The 13,578-nt window shown below is 44.3% G+C and overlaps 1 protein-coding gene across 1 annotated transcript in view; it reads right to left on the reverse strand.

Annotated features, from left to right (window-relative positions):
- The window catches only part of LOC115133819 (protein O-mannosyl-transferase TMTC1-like), a 75,267-nt gene extending 65,801 nt beyond the window's left edge, over positions 1–9,466 (reverse strand). The window contains exons 1-2 of the mRNA XM_065021129.1: positions 9,066–9,466; positions 5,074–5,251 (exon numbers count right to left, since the gene is read on the reverse strand). Coding sequence (XP_064877201.1) covers positions 5,074–5,251; positions 9,066–9,358 — 471 coding nt within the window. The 5' untranslated portion in view covers positions 9,359–9,466. The remainder of the gene's footprint in view (positions 1–5,073; positions 5,252–9,065) is intronic.
- Between the last annotated feature and the right edge of the window lie 4,112 nt (positions 9,467–13,578).

Raw genomic sequence — 13,578 nt, forward strand, 5'->3', positions numbered from 1 at the left:
CTACCTCACCACACACCTCTACTACAGTAAAGTACTACCTCACCACACACCTCTACTACAGTAAAGTACTACCTCACCACACACCTCTACTACAGTAAAGTACTACCCTACCACACACCCCTATTACAGTAAAGTACTACCCTACCACACACCCCTACTACAGTAAAGTACTACCCTACCACAGTAAAGTACTACTTTACCACACACCTCTACTACAGTAAAGTACTACCCTACCACACATCCCTACTACAGTAAAGTACTACCCTACCACACACCCCTATTACAGTAAAGTACTACCCTACCACACATCCCTACTACAGTAAAGTACTACCCTACCACACATCCCTACTACAGTAAAGTACTACCCTACCACACACCCCTATTACAGTAAAGTACTACCCTACCACACATCCCTACTACAGTAAAGTACTACCCTACCACACACCCCTATTACAGTAAAGTACTACCCTACCACACACCCCTATTACAGTAAAGTACTACCCTACCACACATCCCTACTACAGTAAAGTACTACCCTACCACACATCCCTACTACAGTAAAGTACTACCCTACCACACACCCCTATTACAGTAAAGTACTACCCTACCACACATCCCTACTACAGTAAAGTACTACCCTACCACACATCCCTACTACAGTAAAGTACTACCCTACCACACACCCCTATTACAGTAAAGTACTACCCTACCACACATCCCTACTACAGTAAAGTACTACCCTACCACACACCCCTATTACAGTAAAGTACTACCCTACCACACACCCCTACTACAGTAAAGTACTACCCTACCACAGTAAAGTACTACTTTACCACACACCTCTACTACAGTAAAGTACTACCTCACCACACATCCCTACTACAGTAAACTTAATTTTGTAACTTATTTTGTACATAATGTTGCCGCTACCATCTCTAATGACCAAAAATAAATTCTAGGCATCAGGACTGTGATTATTCACCATGGACTAGCAGAATCCTATTTTTCCTTTCACGACTCTGACGAGCCCGACGTGAAGGATACACTGCTTCCTCGGGAACAGGCCCCGATCCCCATGATCAGAGTGAAGAGGAGGAGGAGAAAGCGGGGCCGAAGGTCGGGCTGCTATCTGAGAATTCGTAGGCGAACGAATAAACCCCCACTTCCTCATTCTTCCCTCGTTCCGCTAGCAATCGTACAATCTCTGGAGAATAAAATTGTCGAGTTATGCGGAAGATTAATCTACCAACTGTAACATCTTATGCTTCAAGGAGTCGTGGCTGAACGACGACAACATCAACATACAGCTGGACGGTTATAGGATGTACCGGATAGAACAGCAGCGTCTGGTAAGACAAGGGGCAACAGTCTATGTAGCTTGTGATGATATCTAAGGAAGTCTCAAGCTATTACTCACCTGAGGTAGAGTATCTCATGATAAGCTATAGACCACACTACCTACCGAGTGAGTTTTCATCTCTATTCTTTGTAGCTGTTTACATACCACCACAGTCAGAGGCTGGCACTAAGACAGCATTGAATGAGCTGTATTCCGCCATTAGCAAGGAAGAAAACGCTCACCCAGAGGCGGTGCTCCTAGTACCCGGGGACTTTAATGCAGGGAAACTTAAATCAGTTTTACCAAATTTCTATCAGCATGTTAAATGTGCAACCAGAGGAAAAATAACTCTGGACCACCTATACTCCACACACAGAGACACATACAAAGCTCTCCCTCGCCCTCCATTTGGCAAATCTGACCATATTTCTATCCTCCTGATTCCTGTATACAAGCACAAATTAAATAAAGAAGCACCAGTGACTAGATCAATAAAAAAAGTGGTTAGAGGAAGCATGCTAAGCTACAGGACTGTTTTGCTAGCACAGACTGGAATATGTTCCAGAATTGCTCCGATGGCATTGAGGAGTACACCACATCAGTTATTGGCTTCATCAATTAGTGTATCGATGACGTCGTCCCCACAGTGACTGTACGTACATATCCCAACCAGAAGTCATGGATTACAGGCAGCATCCGCACTGAGCTAAAGGCTAGTGCTGCCGCTTTCAAGGAGCGGGACTCTAACCCGGAAGCTTATAAGAAATTCCGCTATGCCCTCGGACGAATCATCAAAACAGGCAAAGAGTCAATACAGGACTAAGATCAAATCGTACTACACCGGCTCTGACGCTCGTCGGATGTGGCAGGGCTTGCAAACCATTACAGACTACAAAGGGAAGCACAGCCGAGAGCTGCCCAGTGACACGAGCCTACTAGACGAGTTAAACTACTTCTATGCTCGCTTCGAGGCAAATAACACTGAAACATACATGAGAGTACCAGCTGATCCGGAAAACTGTGTGATCACGCTGTCTGCAGCCAATGTCATCTACGCATAGTCACTTTAATAACTCTAACTACATGTACATACTACCTCAAATAACCAGTGCCCCCGCACATCGACTCTGTATCAGTACCCCCTGTATATAGTCTCGCTGTTGTTATTTCACTGCTGCTCTTTAATTACTTGTTACTTTTATCTCTTATCTGTATTTTTTTGAAACTGCATTGTTGGTTAGGGGCTCGTAAGTAAGCAGTGTCCTGTTGTATTCGGTGCATGTGACTAATACAATTTGATTTGATTTGAAGTACTACCCCACCACACACCCCAACTACAGTAAAGTACTACCTAACCACACATTCCTACTACAGTAGTCAGTAATTAGCCTTGTCCAAGCCAGAACGGACTGGGCCCATCCTGTTTCTGTAGCGTGAGGCAGCTTGATGTACAAGTACACCCCCTGGGCAGGACGCTAGTCAGTACCATACTACTCCTCTTTAACCCAGCACCAAACATGTCCATAAACCTATAGTGATAGACGGTACCTCTGACAGTGGTGACACAATGGTGACAGTGATACACTGAACTGACTGACACAAAGGTGTTTCAATAATAGCTATTGTGTTAACCAGAGCTGCTGTAATAGTAAGTATGGCTCTCCCACCTCTCCACTGCTGTCTTCTGGCCTGCTCTGCTCTACACACACTGGGCTCTGTTCACTGGCACAAACACACACACACACACACAAAACACAGACTACCTCCTTCTAGCCAATTACATACTTTTGCAGGAATTTGAACACAGCTGCAGCTCCCCCACTCTAAACTTAACACGTGGAGTAGAATATACAATACGGCCCAAGGACACAGACCCAAACACATATATCACACACACACACACCACACACACTCCCTCAGGTCTGCAAAATATGTATTTTCTTAATATCATGGTGTTAAAAGTCAGGAGAAAAAATATTCTATCTACAGTATAGCGTCCCTCACCTCTGTCTGGCCGGTCTTTTCCCTACAGCTAAGACACTCAACAACATCTACTTCGCCATGCCAACCATGTGTGTGCCTAAGTGGACAGTGAGTCACGCAGACGGTCAGTGGGATCCCCACATGACCTGACCAGTCTCTCTCAGCAGGAGAGTGGGATGAATAGAGGGCTTTCAGCCTTGAACAGCACCTCCATTCACTGGCTGCAGATCTGAATGACTGCATCTTTATGGCGGCCATATTGGATAGAGAGACAGGGACTGTGTGATGCCAGGAGCTCCACAGAGAGGGAGGATAAGGGTTAAGCCACTTTTTAATCTCTGTCTTATTGTGGTGTATGTGTGTGTGTGTGTGTGTGTGTGTGTGTGTGTGTGTGTGTGTGTGTGTGTGTGTGTGTGTGTGTGTGTGTGTGTGTGTGTCTCCTCATCAGTATAAGTGAAGTGAACTCCAGCTGGTCCCCTGGCTAATGACGTAACCGGTTTACTGCACTGACTTCATCAGATTCTGGTACCACTGGCACAGTCACTCACTGCAGAGACACAGCCCCAGCCCTCAGAATGACTGACTAACTACTTACTGCATGACTGCCTAGCAGACTGACACTGGGTGGAAATGGGACTGAAGCTCCTGAAAATGCATGCTAGGGAGGCAAGTGCTGGTATGAGCTAGGAGGCTAAAGACTCGAGTGGATGTGGATGTGATTCGAGTGGCTGTGGAAGTGGACAGGGGTTATGAGCTGGAGGTTGGTCCATGATTAGTTTATGGTTTAGGGAGAAGGTTGGGCAATGAAGCCTGGGCTGAAGCTCACACTGGGGACAGATGGAAGGATGAAGGGAACTGCAGGATTAACACTAGAGAGACTAAGGCTGATTGGGATGCAAGACACAGACTGGGAGCAGCCCTGGTCTCGTCTCTCCTCTCCATTATTATTATTATTATTATTCTCTCTCTCAGGGGCTCAAGGGAGCACCCTGTAGAGCTCTATAGCTCAGCTCTCACCCCTGCTGCTCTTTATTCAGCTCCCTCTCTTTCTCTCCCTCGCCCCTCCTTTTATCCTTCGCTCTCTCCACCATCTCATACATTCCTCTGCCTCGCCCTCTCCACATTTTTCTCCTTCGCCCTTTTCATCTCTCTCTCTGTTTCACTCAGTGTCTCTGCAGAGCTCTAACTTTAACACAGCAGTCTTTCTTCTTCCTTCACCTGTGAGAATGAATTATAATTCTCCTCCACACAGGGTTTGCATTTGTAAAACTTTTTTATTTAATTTACTAGGCAAGTCAGTTAAGAACAAATTCTTATTTTCAATGACGGTCTAGGAACAGTGGGTTAACTGCCTGTTCAGGGGCAGAACGACAGATTTGTACCTTGTCAGCTCGGGGATATGAACTTGCAACCTTTCGGTTACTAGTCCAACGCTCTAACCACTAGCCTACCCTTGCCTCGTTACTTTTCAAACATTCAAAACTAAAGTCATGGAGCTGGAACCTGCAATATGAAAACAGGAAGGTTGCCTTTTCCGGACTTATTGAACAGGGACCTGATTCACCAGTAGCGAGATGAGTGAGTGAGAGCACAGTTAGTCACAGATTACCACGTCAGAGGATGACGTCACAAAGTAGTGCTACTCTACAGTATGTGACGGAATCCATGTCATTGGTTTTACACGTGAGGGAGGAGTCATTGAGAAGAAGCATGTCTGCTAGAGGGGGTCGTGTGTGTGCGTGCATACTCACAGCCTCAGTGTGTATGGGGTGCACAGCGAAGAGGAGGGCGGTGAGGAAGGCCAGACGGGGGTCGTCGAACACGCAACGATCACACGTGTGCATGAGCAGACAGGTCACGGCACAGTGAAGACACACGTTGACCACATGGAAGTAGAGAGGGGTCATTCCACCCAAGAGGATGTTCAATCTGATGGAGAGAGAGAGAGAGAGAGAGCGAGAGAGAGAGAGAGAGAGAGAGAGAGAGAGAGAGAGAGATTGTAATTGTAATCACCATTTTGTAATCAAAATCACCAGATCTGTAATCAACCACATTTTACCATCATAATTAGAGAGAAAAGAGACTTATTCAAACTAAAACCGCAGGATATGAAACATTGGCTGCTGATGTATCACAGCCACACTGTATCCGGAACTATGACCCTCCTTTACAGTTTCCTCCATCACCAATGACTGCAGTCCAATCACGGCTGGGGTCACTTCCATTCGACCGGAGTCAATTAAATTCAGGACGGGTATCTAACTTAAGGTAATTACATGAATTGAATACAATTACATTCATTTTTGTTGAGGATATTCCCTTCCCTTAATGACCCGATTTGAAATGGATGAGCCTAACCCTAATTATTTGACACATGAATGAAGCAGAGCATTATGAAATACCAGCACAGAAACACATATAGTCTCCCTTTACAGAAGCTTTTTGATGGTGTTAAAAGGCTGAGATAAGCCATTTGGAATCTTCATAGAATATATCTCATATCTGCATATATTAGTCTTTTCAAATTACATTTTTCCCCCCACCCACACACAGTTATGACACAATAGTAAAATCTCCATTACACACCCAGGTACAGAAAACCATTAGTTCAGGTTACATAAAAGCATTTCTCCGTGAGATTGTAATTACGATTCCTCCCCCGTCTCAAAGAGAAGAATCCCAACCCCAAACCTCCATTATGAATTCAATTACAGTATTACACCATCTCCGTAAAACAGCCTGTTTCTCTCGTCATTGAACAAGCACAGTCCGACTACTAATGTGAAGAAACCCACACATTTCCAGGGTGAAAGACATGGAGAATCTGAAACTGAACTAAACTAGACAGAAGGGAATCTGAAGAGAACGTAATGAGGGAAAGACCATAGAGCTGATTGTCACACATAAGCGATAATGGGGATGTCTCGTAAAAGCCAACGTCCAATCCATTAAGTGATGATGAAAAGCAGGCTCCACCCCTCCTATATCCTGTGTTACATCATAGGTCATACATAGTGGATGTTGTAGGATAGGCCTTCTCAGTGAGTCATGGCGGATGTGCACTCTGTTATTAAGACCAATGCATTTCAATTAGAGACCAGAGGCTGGACAGCGGACAATTTCCTGACGATGTGATCTGACCAGGAAAAACAAGGCCTTTCTTATACCCTACGACTAGGATCTGGAGGTTTCTCTGTATTGTGATAGAAGTGTTGAGCCGTGCAGGTAGAGTGGTTACACTGGTCAATGCTGAAACAGACAGGTGTCCAGCTCCCAAAGCACACAGTAACTGTCCCCAGGCAGCCTGGCTGTGTTGGAGGCGACAGGGAATATGACAGAGGCTTCAGCAGGTTATGTGTCTTTACACTGTTGTACCATGTTTATACTATGTCCTCTGGGTGGGATTCAAGAGGGGGGTGCTGGACCATATGCTGTGACGTGATCTCATAGCCTGTTCTTCTGTTGTTCTCGGTTGTTATGCCCCTCTCTTTTCATCCCATTCACTTCCTCCCTCCTTCTCTCTACCTACCTATATACCTACCCCCTCTCCCTTGGTCCCCTCCTGCTCTCTCCCCAAAGCCATTGTTCCATTAATAGGCTACTTTAAAGTGCTTCGGGGGTGTGTGTCCTTCACCTTGAGGACCGTCTCAGAGGCCCGACAGTGATCACGGACACAGAAACACACACTGCTATACTGAGCACAGAACCCCCACAGGCACAGGTGTGTATGTGAGCGTGCGTTGGTGTGTGTGTGTGTGTGTGTGTGTATGAGGTGTGAGCCCCTGCATGTCGAAATGACAGATATACCTAGCAGATCCTCAAGGGCATAGATGTGGGAGTGTGTGTGTGTGAGTGTACATATGTACCACTGACCCATATACGGTACATGTCTGTAAATAGGCACTTAGTCTCCCATAATAAGGAAGCATACATGCAAATGTGAGTCAGATTTGCCCCATTTAGTCTGAACTTAAAGCGAACACAGAGGAGACGTACACACCACAGAGAATGCATCTGGCCAGTTTTGGGCTATGTGTAGATGGAGATTCAGCTGCTTGGCTTGACAGCAGTGTGTGGGTAACCAACTGCAGAACCAGACGGATAGCGCGATACAACCAGATGCTCCATCAATCGCCTCAAAAGAGAGAAACCCATTCAACGCCTCAGCACATCAGCCTTCCCTCTCCTCCGTACCAGCACACTAAGTATTCAGCACACACACACAGCAGCAGCTGACAACCTCTCTGTTGTCATAATCAGCATCTCGCGACTTTAGCTCTGAATGTGCCCATTTCAAAGAGGATGTTGATACCTACACGCTCAACACAGGAATGTAGCGCAGAGAAGAATAAAAAAAAATGTTTTAATGTATTTTCTGGCACATCGTGCAGTGTCGGGGAGGAGCAGCACATGGTTGGCATGCGGTTCAGGCTCTGAGAATAGGTCAGAGGATACAGCGACAGAGTGACAGTGGAGTTGTCTTACTAAGCAATCAAAGTATTAGAATAGATAAGTTCCATACATAGGACGGTGTGAGTGTATCCACAGCCCCGTGCAAAAAAAAGTAGTACAAAGCTTTACCAGGCAGGGAATCGGTCTAGTCTGTGGTTGTCTACCGCCTGATGGTTCATATTAATACTCCAGGCTTTTCATATCTATTGTTTATATTTCAACTGTATTGCCTGCTGAAGAAAACCAAGCAATTTGTGCCCTCGCTGATTACATAAAGACCTGCTAGACATGTTTACTAGGCAGCCATTGTAAATAAGAATTTGTTCTTAAAAACGGACTTGCCTAGTTAGAATCAAGGTTAAATATCAAGCCTACATGTGCTAGATAGAAACAGAGCCTATGGTTTGTGTGTATTTTTCATATCCAACACATCTTTCAAATAGTCTGCAGTATGTTTTTTCATCAATCTGTGAAATTTGTAGGCTATTAATGTTTCTGGTTGACTAACGCTTGAGCCGAGAGCCAGAACCCTCCCGCGTCCCATTGCGCTGCCTGTGACACGCCCTCTCCAGTGTGTGTACCCGGAGAATAAAATGACACTGTCTGGAAAAGTTCCCTTGAATGACCACTGTTTGTTTAGTTGATACAACAACTTTCAACACTAATTTCCCAAAATGTGGCCGATAAATGTTCTGGAGTGTCAAACACATTGAAGTGAACGTGAGTGCGAATTCAGGGATTCCACAGCAAGCAACAAGTGTGGAGGCAAAAAACGGCCAATATCTGCCGGGTCCAGCTAACATACTGTATGTCGACACTGGGCTATTTGAAAATGTTTCAAGTAGCATATTCTAAGATCAAGGAGCACAAATAAAAGCGGATGTTCTTGCGAGCGAGCAGTGTTCATGGCACGCTTCAGCAAGTTTAGCTAACTGCGCAACCGGACCGCGGTAGCAGTCTGTTTATAACCCATTAGGCTATATGCATGTTTGTTTATGGTAAGTGCAGATGTGCGTCGTTCATGACCGCAGGCGATCGAAGTAACCTACAATAGGCTAGCCTATGACGTCAGCCTATTTCTGGGAACGGATACATGGTATTAATTGTAACCGATCACAGGTAGGAAAGCTGACGAGGCCAGCGCATTTCTGGACATTGCCACCAACTTCTGCAACATTGTTTTTCATTCCAGCCCGAGACCCAACTGTTCAAGTAAACTACATATACTTTGCAACCGATGCTGGGAAGATAACCACAGAGAGCTATAGGAGAGAGGGGAGAGAGAACTTACTTGAAGGTGAGGATGCATAACGGTCTGTAGGACTTGTGGCTTGTGTTGTCCGCCATCCTCTTGCCCCAAAAGTCGTTGGAGAAGATGCTCTGCAGGCTGGACCCGGGCCGGACGTCGGGGTTATTGCTGATAGCCCACACATCGTCGTGCACGAACTCCCCATGCAGAGAGTTACTGTAGCACAGCGCGCACAGAGCCAGCAACACGGCATATCGACCCGCTCCTCTCCCCGCTTCTAACGGGACCGACAGGCGGAGCCGACCAGGGGTCTTCTCTCGTCGGTGTACTGTCATGTCGGCCCTTGCCTGGCAACAAGCCGCTTGGGTCTGGTAAAAAGCCGGGGTGAGTGGGGAGCCATATCCGTTCCACTAGACAGGCAGGTAGCGACTGTATTGCCTACTGTGGGCTGCGGGGACTGACTATGGAACAGCCAGCGAAATGAGAAACCTCCTCTTGACGCATGCGCACGGCGCAGTACAGGCCTTCGCAGAGCTAGAGAGGTTCATTAGCACCATCTAGATCGAAAATCAATAGCGCGCGGCGTACTGTTTCAGCCGACATGACCTTTATCTTTAGACTAGGACAATAATAAACGAATGATTGTCTAGGACGGGCCATGCGGGGACCCGCTAATAGAGTGAGTTAGATACATGCCTGTGTCCTGTCAGTCTGAGTGGGAGAGATGCGAAAACAAAGACCTTGTCTGTCTCTGTGAGCTCGAGGTCACTGACTCTTACCCTGCCTAGCAGGTTATATTATACACACAAAAAATAGGGGTTCAACAAGGGTTCTTCTAAGATCCTCAAAAAACTTAGGGTTCTTGGCACTGAAAATTACCCCCAAAAGATTATTCCAAGAACCCCATAGGAGGTGGGGTTCATCGAGGAACCTCCTAAGTTGTTGGAGGTTCTTGCAGGAACCTAACTGCCCAATTTAAACATTTGGATTTTAATTTGAAAGGACAGCAGGTGCAGGCACCTAACTGAAAATGTAATGATCTCCTCGTGATCTACATTAATATTGTTTTAGGATGATATTTGTGCACATCTTTCTAAAACAGGAAATGGACACATTCCAATGGATAGCTGTATTGGGTGCAGATGACTGAACTGCTCACTTCTGTGTCTGCAGGTATCTGAGCAAAATCGGACCAAAATCCAAGGTATGAATACTGTCATGTGCATGTTTTGTCTGTATAGTTTCTCTGTATATCATCTGTATAATTACTCTTTTTTTGGATTCACAGACTTCACCCTCCCTACACCTCTGATGAATATAACAGGAAACCTGTTCGATCACCATGCACTGCAAAATCATTCTGGCTATGGATACGGAGAACATAAACACATTAACATCAACACGCCAGAGGATATACCCATTGGACTTGGGGCTCTGATGGGAGTTTACCTCGTATTTACATGTTTTATTCTGTTTGCCACTAAAATCATAATAAACACTGACAACTAAACTATTGTGTTATTGTTGTTCTTGTTATGCATATTATTAATAATATTAATAGGGTAGGGGGGTAGATAAAAGTTTCAGTTTCAATTTGAAGAACCCCTAAGTAATACTCCAGGAACCTTTTCTTTTTAGAGTGTTGTCGTGTCTTTGGCTATGCCGGATTAAGTGATATGACATGCTATTCTATAAAATAATTTGTCCGTAATTAATATGACCTGATTGAGCTAATCATGCAAATGTAATTAACTAGAGAGTCGGGGCACCACAAAATAATATTTATAGAGCTGTTATCTTCCGAATAAACTCTTAAAGACCTAGTAATATTTTACATCAATAGCAGTCAATATTAATCGTCACCTTAATTCAGTCTCATCTGAAAGTTGTAAATTCTTGGTTATCTGCACAAACCCTGGCTAACAAGTTGAATCAGCAATACAAAATTGGGTTTAATTGTTTATTTACTAAATACCTAACTAATCACACAGAATTACACATACACATAATTAATCATAACTTGATTACAAATTATGTCATAAAGGAAAACGTCCCTAGCGGGCAGAACAGATATGACAGCTGGTTACACAAAAGAAAAGGGTCTGGGTTTGAGTGAAAGAGCGGGAAGACTGAGGAACAAAGGGCGAAGCTGTGCTATCGTAAATACAATATCTTATGCATTCTAAATTACCAACCATTTGGAAAAGGAAAATGCAATAAATATTTACTCTGAGCTGCGCTCCAGTAGGTTGGTGGTAGATGGAAGGCCGTGTTGCCCAACCGAGTCCTTTGTCCTTTGAAGAATGTCTCTGCTGGTAAACTGGATACGCTGTAGTAACATCGTTGTGTGGTAGACGGGATACTCTGTCTGTTCCTTCCTAACCTGCGTTTGCAGCTGCTGTTGCTAACTCAACGGCTAGGAGGTATCACTTCTGTAGTGAATAAGAGTTCAAAGTTCATACCATTCGCAACCAAAGCTCACACTGATGTTGGCTTCGTTCTGTAGTTATTAACTGAACCATTCTGACATCAGACCGTCGTCCTCACATCCTCAGAACAGGAGGTTATATTGTCATCAAGGCTTTATATAGGAAGGTAGAAAAGGGGTGTGTTTCATAGTTTACAACCTATGTCTCTTCACGTGGGCGGGCCACTGAGTCGGGCCTAATTCACTCATGAAAACCCAAATCTCATATTTTAGAAGCTAAAAATAACATTTCATCCCATCACGAATAATTTCATATTCAAACATTTAGATTGAACAACAATTCCATGTGAATCCGATAACTCTGATGTGTAGACTTTCCACTGTAGAGTTTATGTCATCTTATCATTGATGAGAATGTCTCAGATGACAAGCGAACTGACATCATATTCATTAAGTACCATCACATACAGTGGGGCAAAAAAGTATTAAAAATCCAGAAAATCACATTGTAGGATTTTTTATGAATTTATTTGCAAATTATGGTGGAAAATAAGTATTTGGTCAATAACAAAAGTTTATCTCAATACTTTGTTATATACCCTTTGTTGGCAATGACAGAGGTCAAACGTTTTCTGTAAGTCTTCACAAGGTTTTCACACACTGTTGCATGTATTTTGGCCCATTCCTCCATGCAGATCTCCTCTAGAGCAATGATGTTTTGGGGCTGTTGCTGGGCAACACAGACTTTCAACTCCCTCCAAAGATTTTCTATGGGGTTGAGATCTGGAGACTGGCTAGGCCACTCCAGGACCTTGAAATGCTTCTTACGAAGCCACTCCTTCGTTGCCCGGGCGGTGTGTTTGGGATCATTGTCATGCTGAAAGACCCAGCCACCTTGCTGATGGTAGGCTTTGTTACTTTGGTCCCAGCTCTCTGCAGGTCCTTCACTAGGTTCCCCCATGTGGTTCTGGGATTTTTGCTCACCATTCTTGTGATCATTTTGACCACAAGGGGTGAGATCTTGCGTGGAGCCCCAGATCGAGGGAGATTATCAGTGGTCTTGTATGTCTTCCATTTCCTAATAATTGCTCCCACAGTTGATTTCTTCAAACCAAGCTGCTTACCTATTGCATATTCAGTCTTCCCAGCCTAGTGCAGGTCTACAATTTTGTTTTTGGTGCCCTTTGACAGCTCTTTGGTCTTGGCCATAGTGGAGTTTGGAGTGTGACTGTTTGAGGTTGTGGACAGGTGTCTTTTATACTGATAACAAGTTCAAACAGGTGCCATTAATACAGGTAACGAGTGGAGGACAGAGGAGCCTCTTAAAGAAGAAGTTACAGGTCTGTGAGATTTTCCACCATAATTTGCAAATATATATATTTTTTTAATTCTCATTTTGTCTGTCATAGTTGAAGTGTACCTATGATGAAAATAACAGGCCTCTCTCATCTTTTTAAGTGGGAGAACTTGCACAATTGGTGGCTGATTAAATACTTTTTAGCCCCACTGTATGTTCAATTGGTCGGATTACCAGAATATAGATAATTTCCCCCCACATTCTGATGTTCCAAGAATCTCTATGTTAACCAAGGTGTTTGCAAATGTAACATCAGTAGCGTAGAGAGAGGAAAAAGGGGGGAAGAGGTATTTATGACTGTCATAAACCTACCCCCGGGCCAACTTCATGACAGTGTACACTGAGTGAACAAAAACATTAGGAACTTGCTCTTTCCATGACATAGACTGACCAGGTGAATCCACATGTAAGTTTATTGATGTCACCTGTTAAATCCACTTCAATCCGTGTAGATTGACTGCCAGGACCTAGGATCGAGGGAGACACTCAAGTGTTTTAGTACTATATCTCCTTGACACAATGATGAAAATAATCATGGCCTCTAAACCTTCAAGCTGCATACTGGACCCTATTCCAACTAAACTACTGAAAGAGCTGCTTCCTGTGCTTGGCCCTCCTATGTTGAACATAATAAACGGCTCTCTATCCACCGGATGTGTACCAAACTCACTAAAAGTGGCAGTAATAAAGCCTCTCTTGAAAAAGCCAAACCTTGACCCAGAAAATCTAAAAAACTATCTGCCTATATCGAATCACCCATTCCTCTCAAC

Source organism: Oncorhynchus nerka, linkage group LG8 (assembly GCF_034236695.1).
Source record: "Oncorhynchus nerka isolate Pitt River linkage group LG8, Oner_Uvic_2.0, whole genome shotgun sequence".
NCBI lineage: Eukaryota > Metazoa > Chordata > Actinopteri > Salmoniformes > Salmonidae > Oncorhynchus > Oncorhynchus nerka.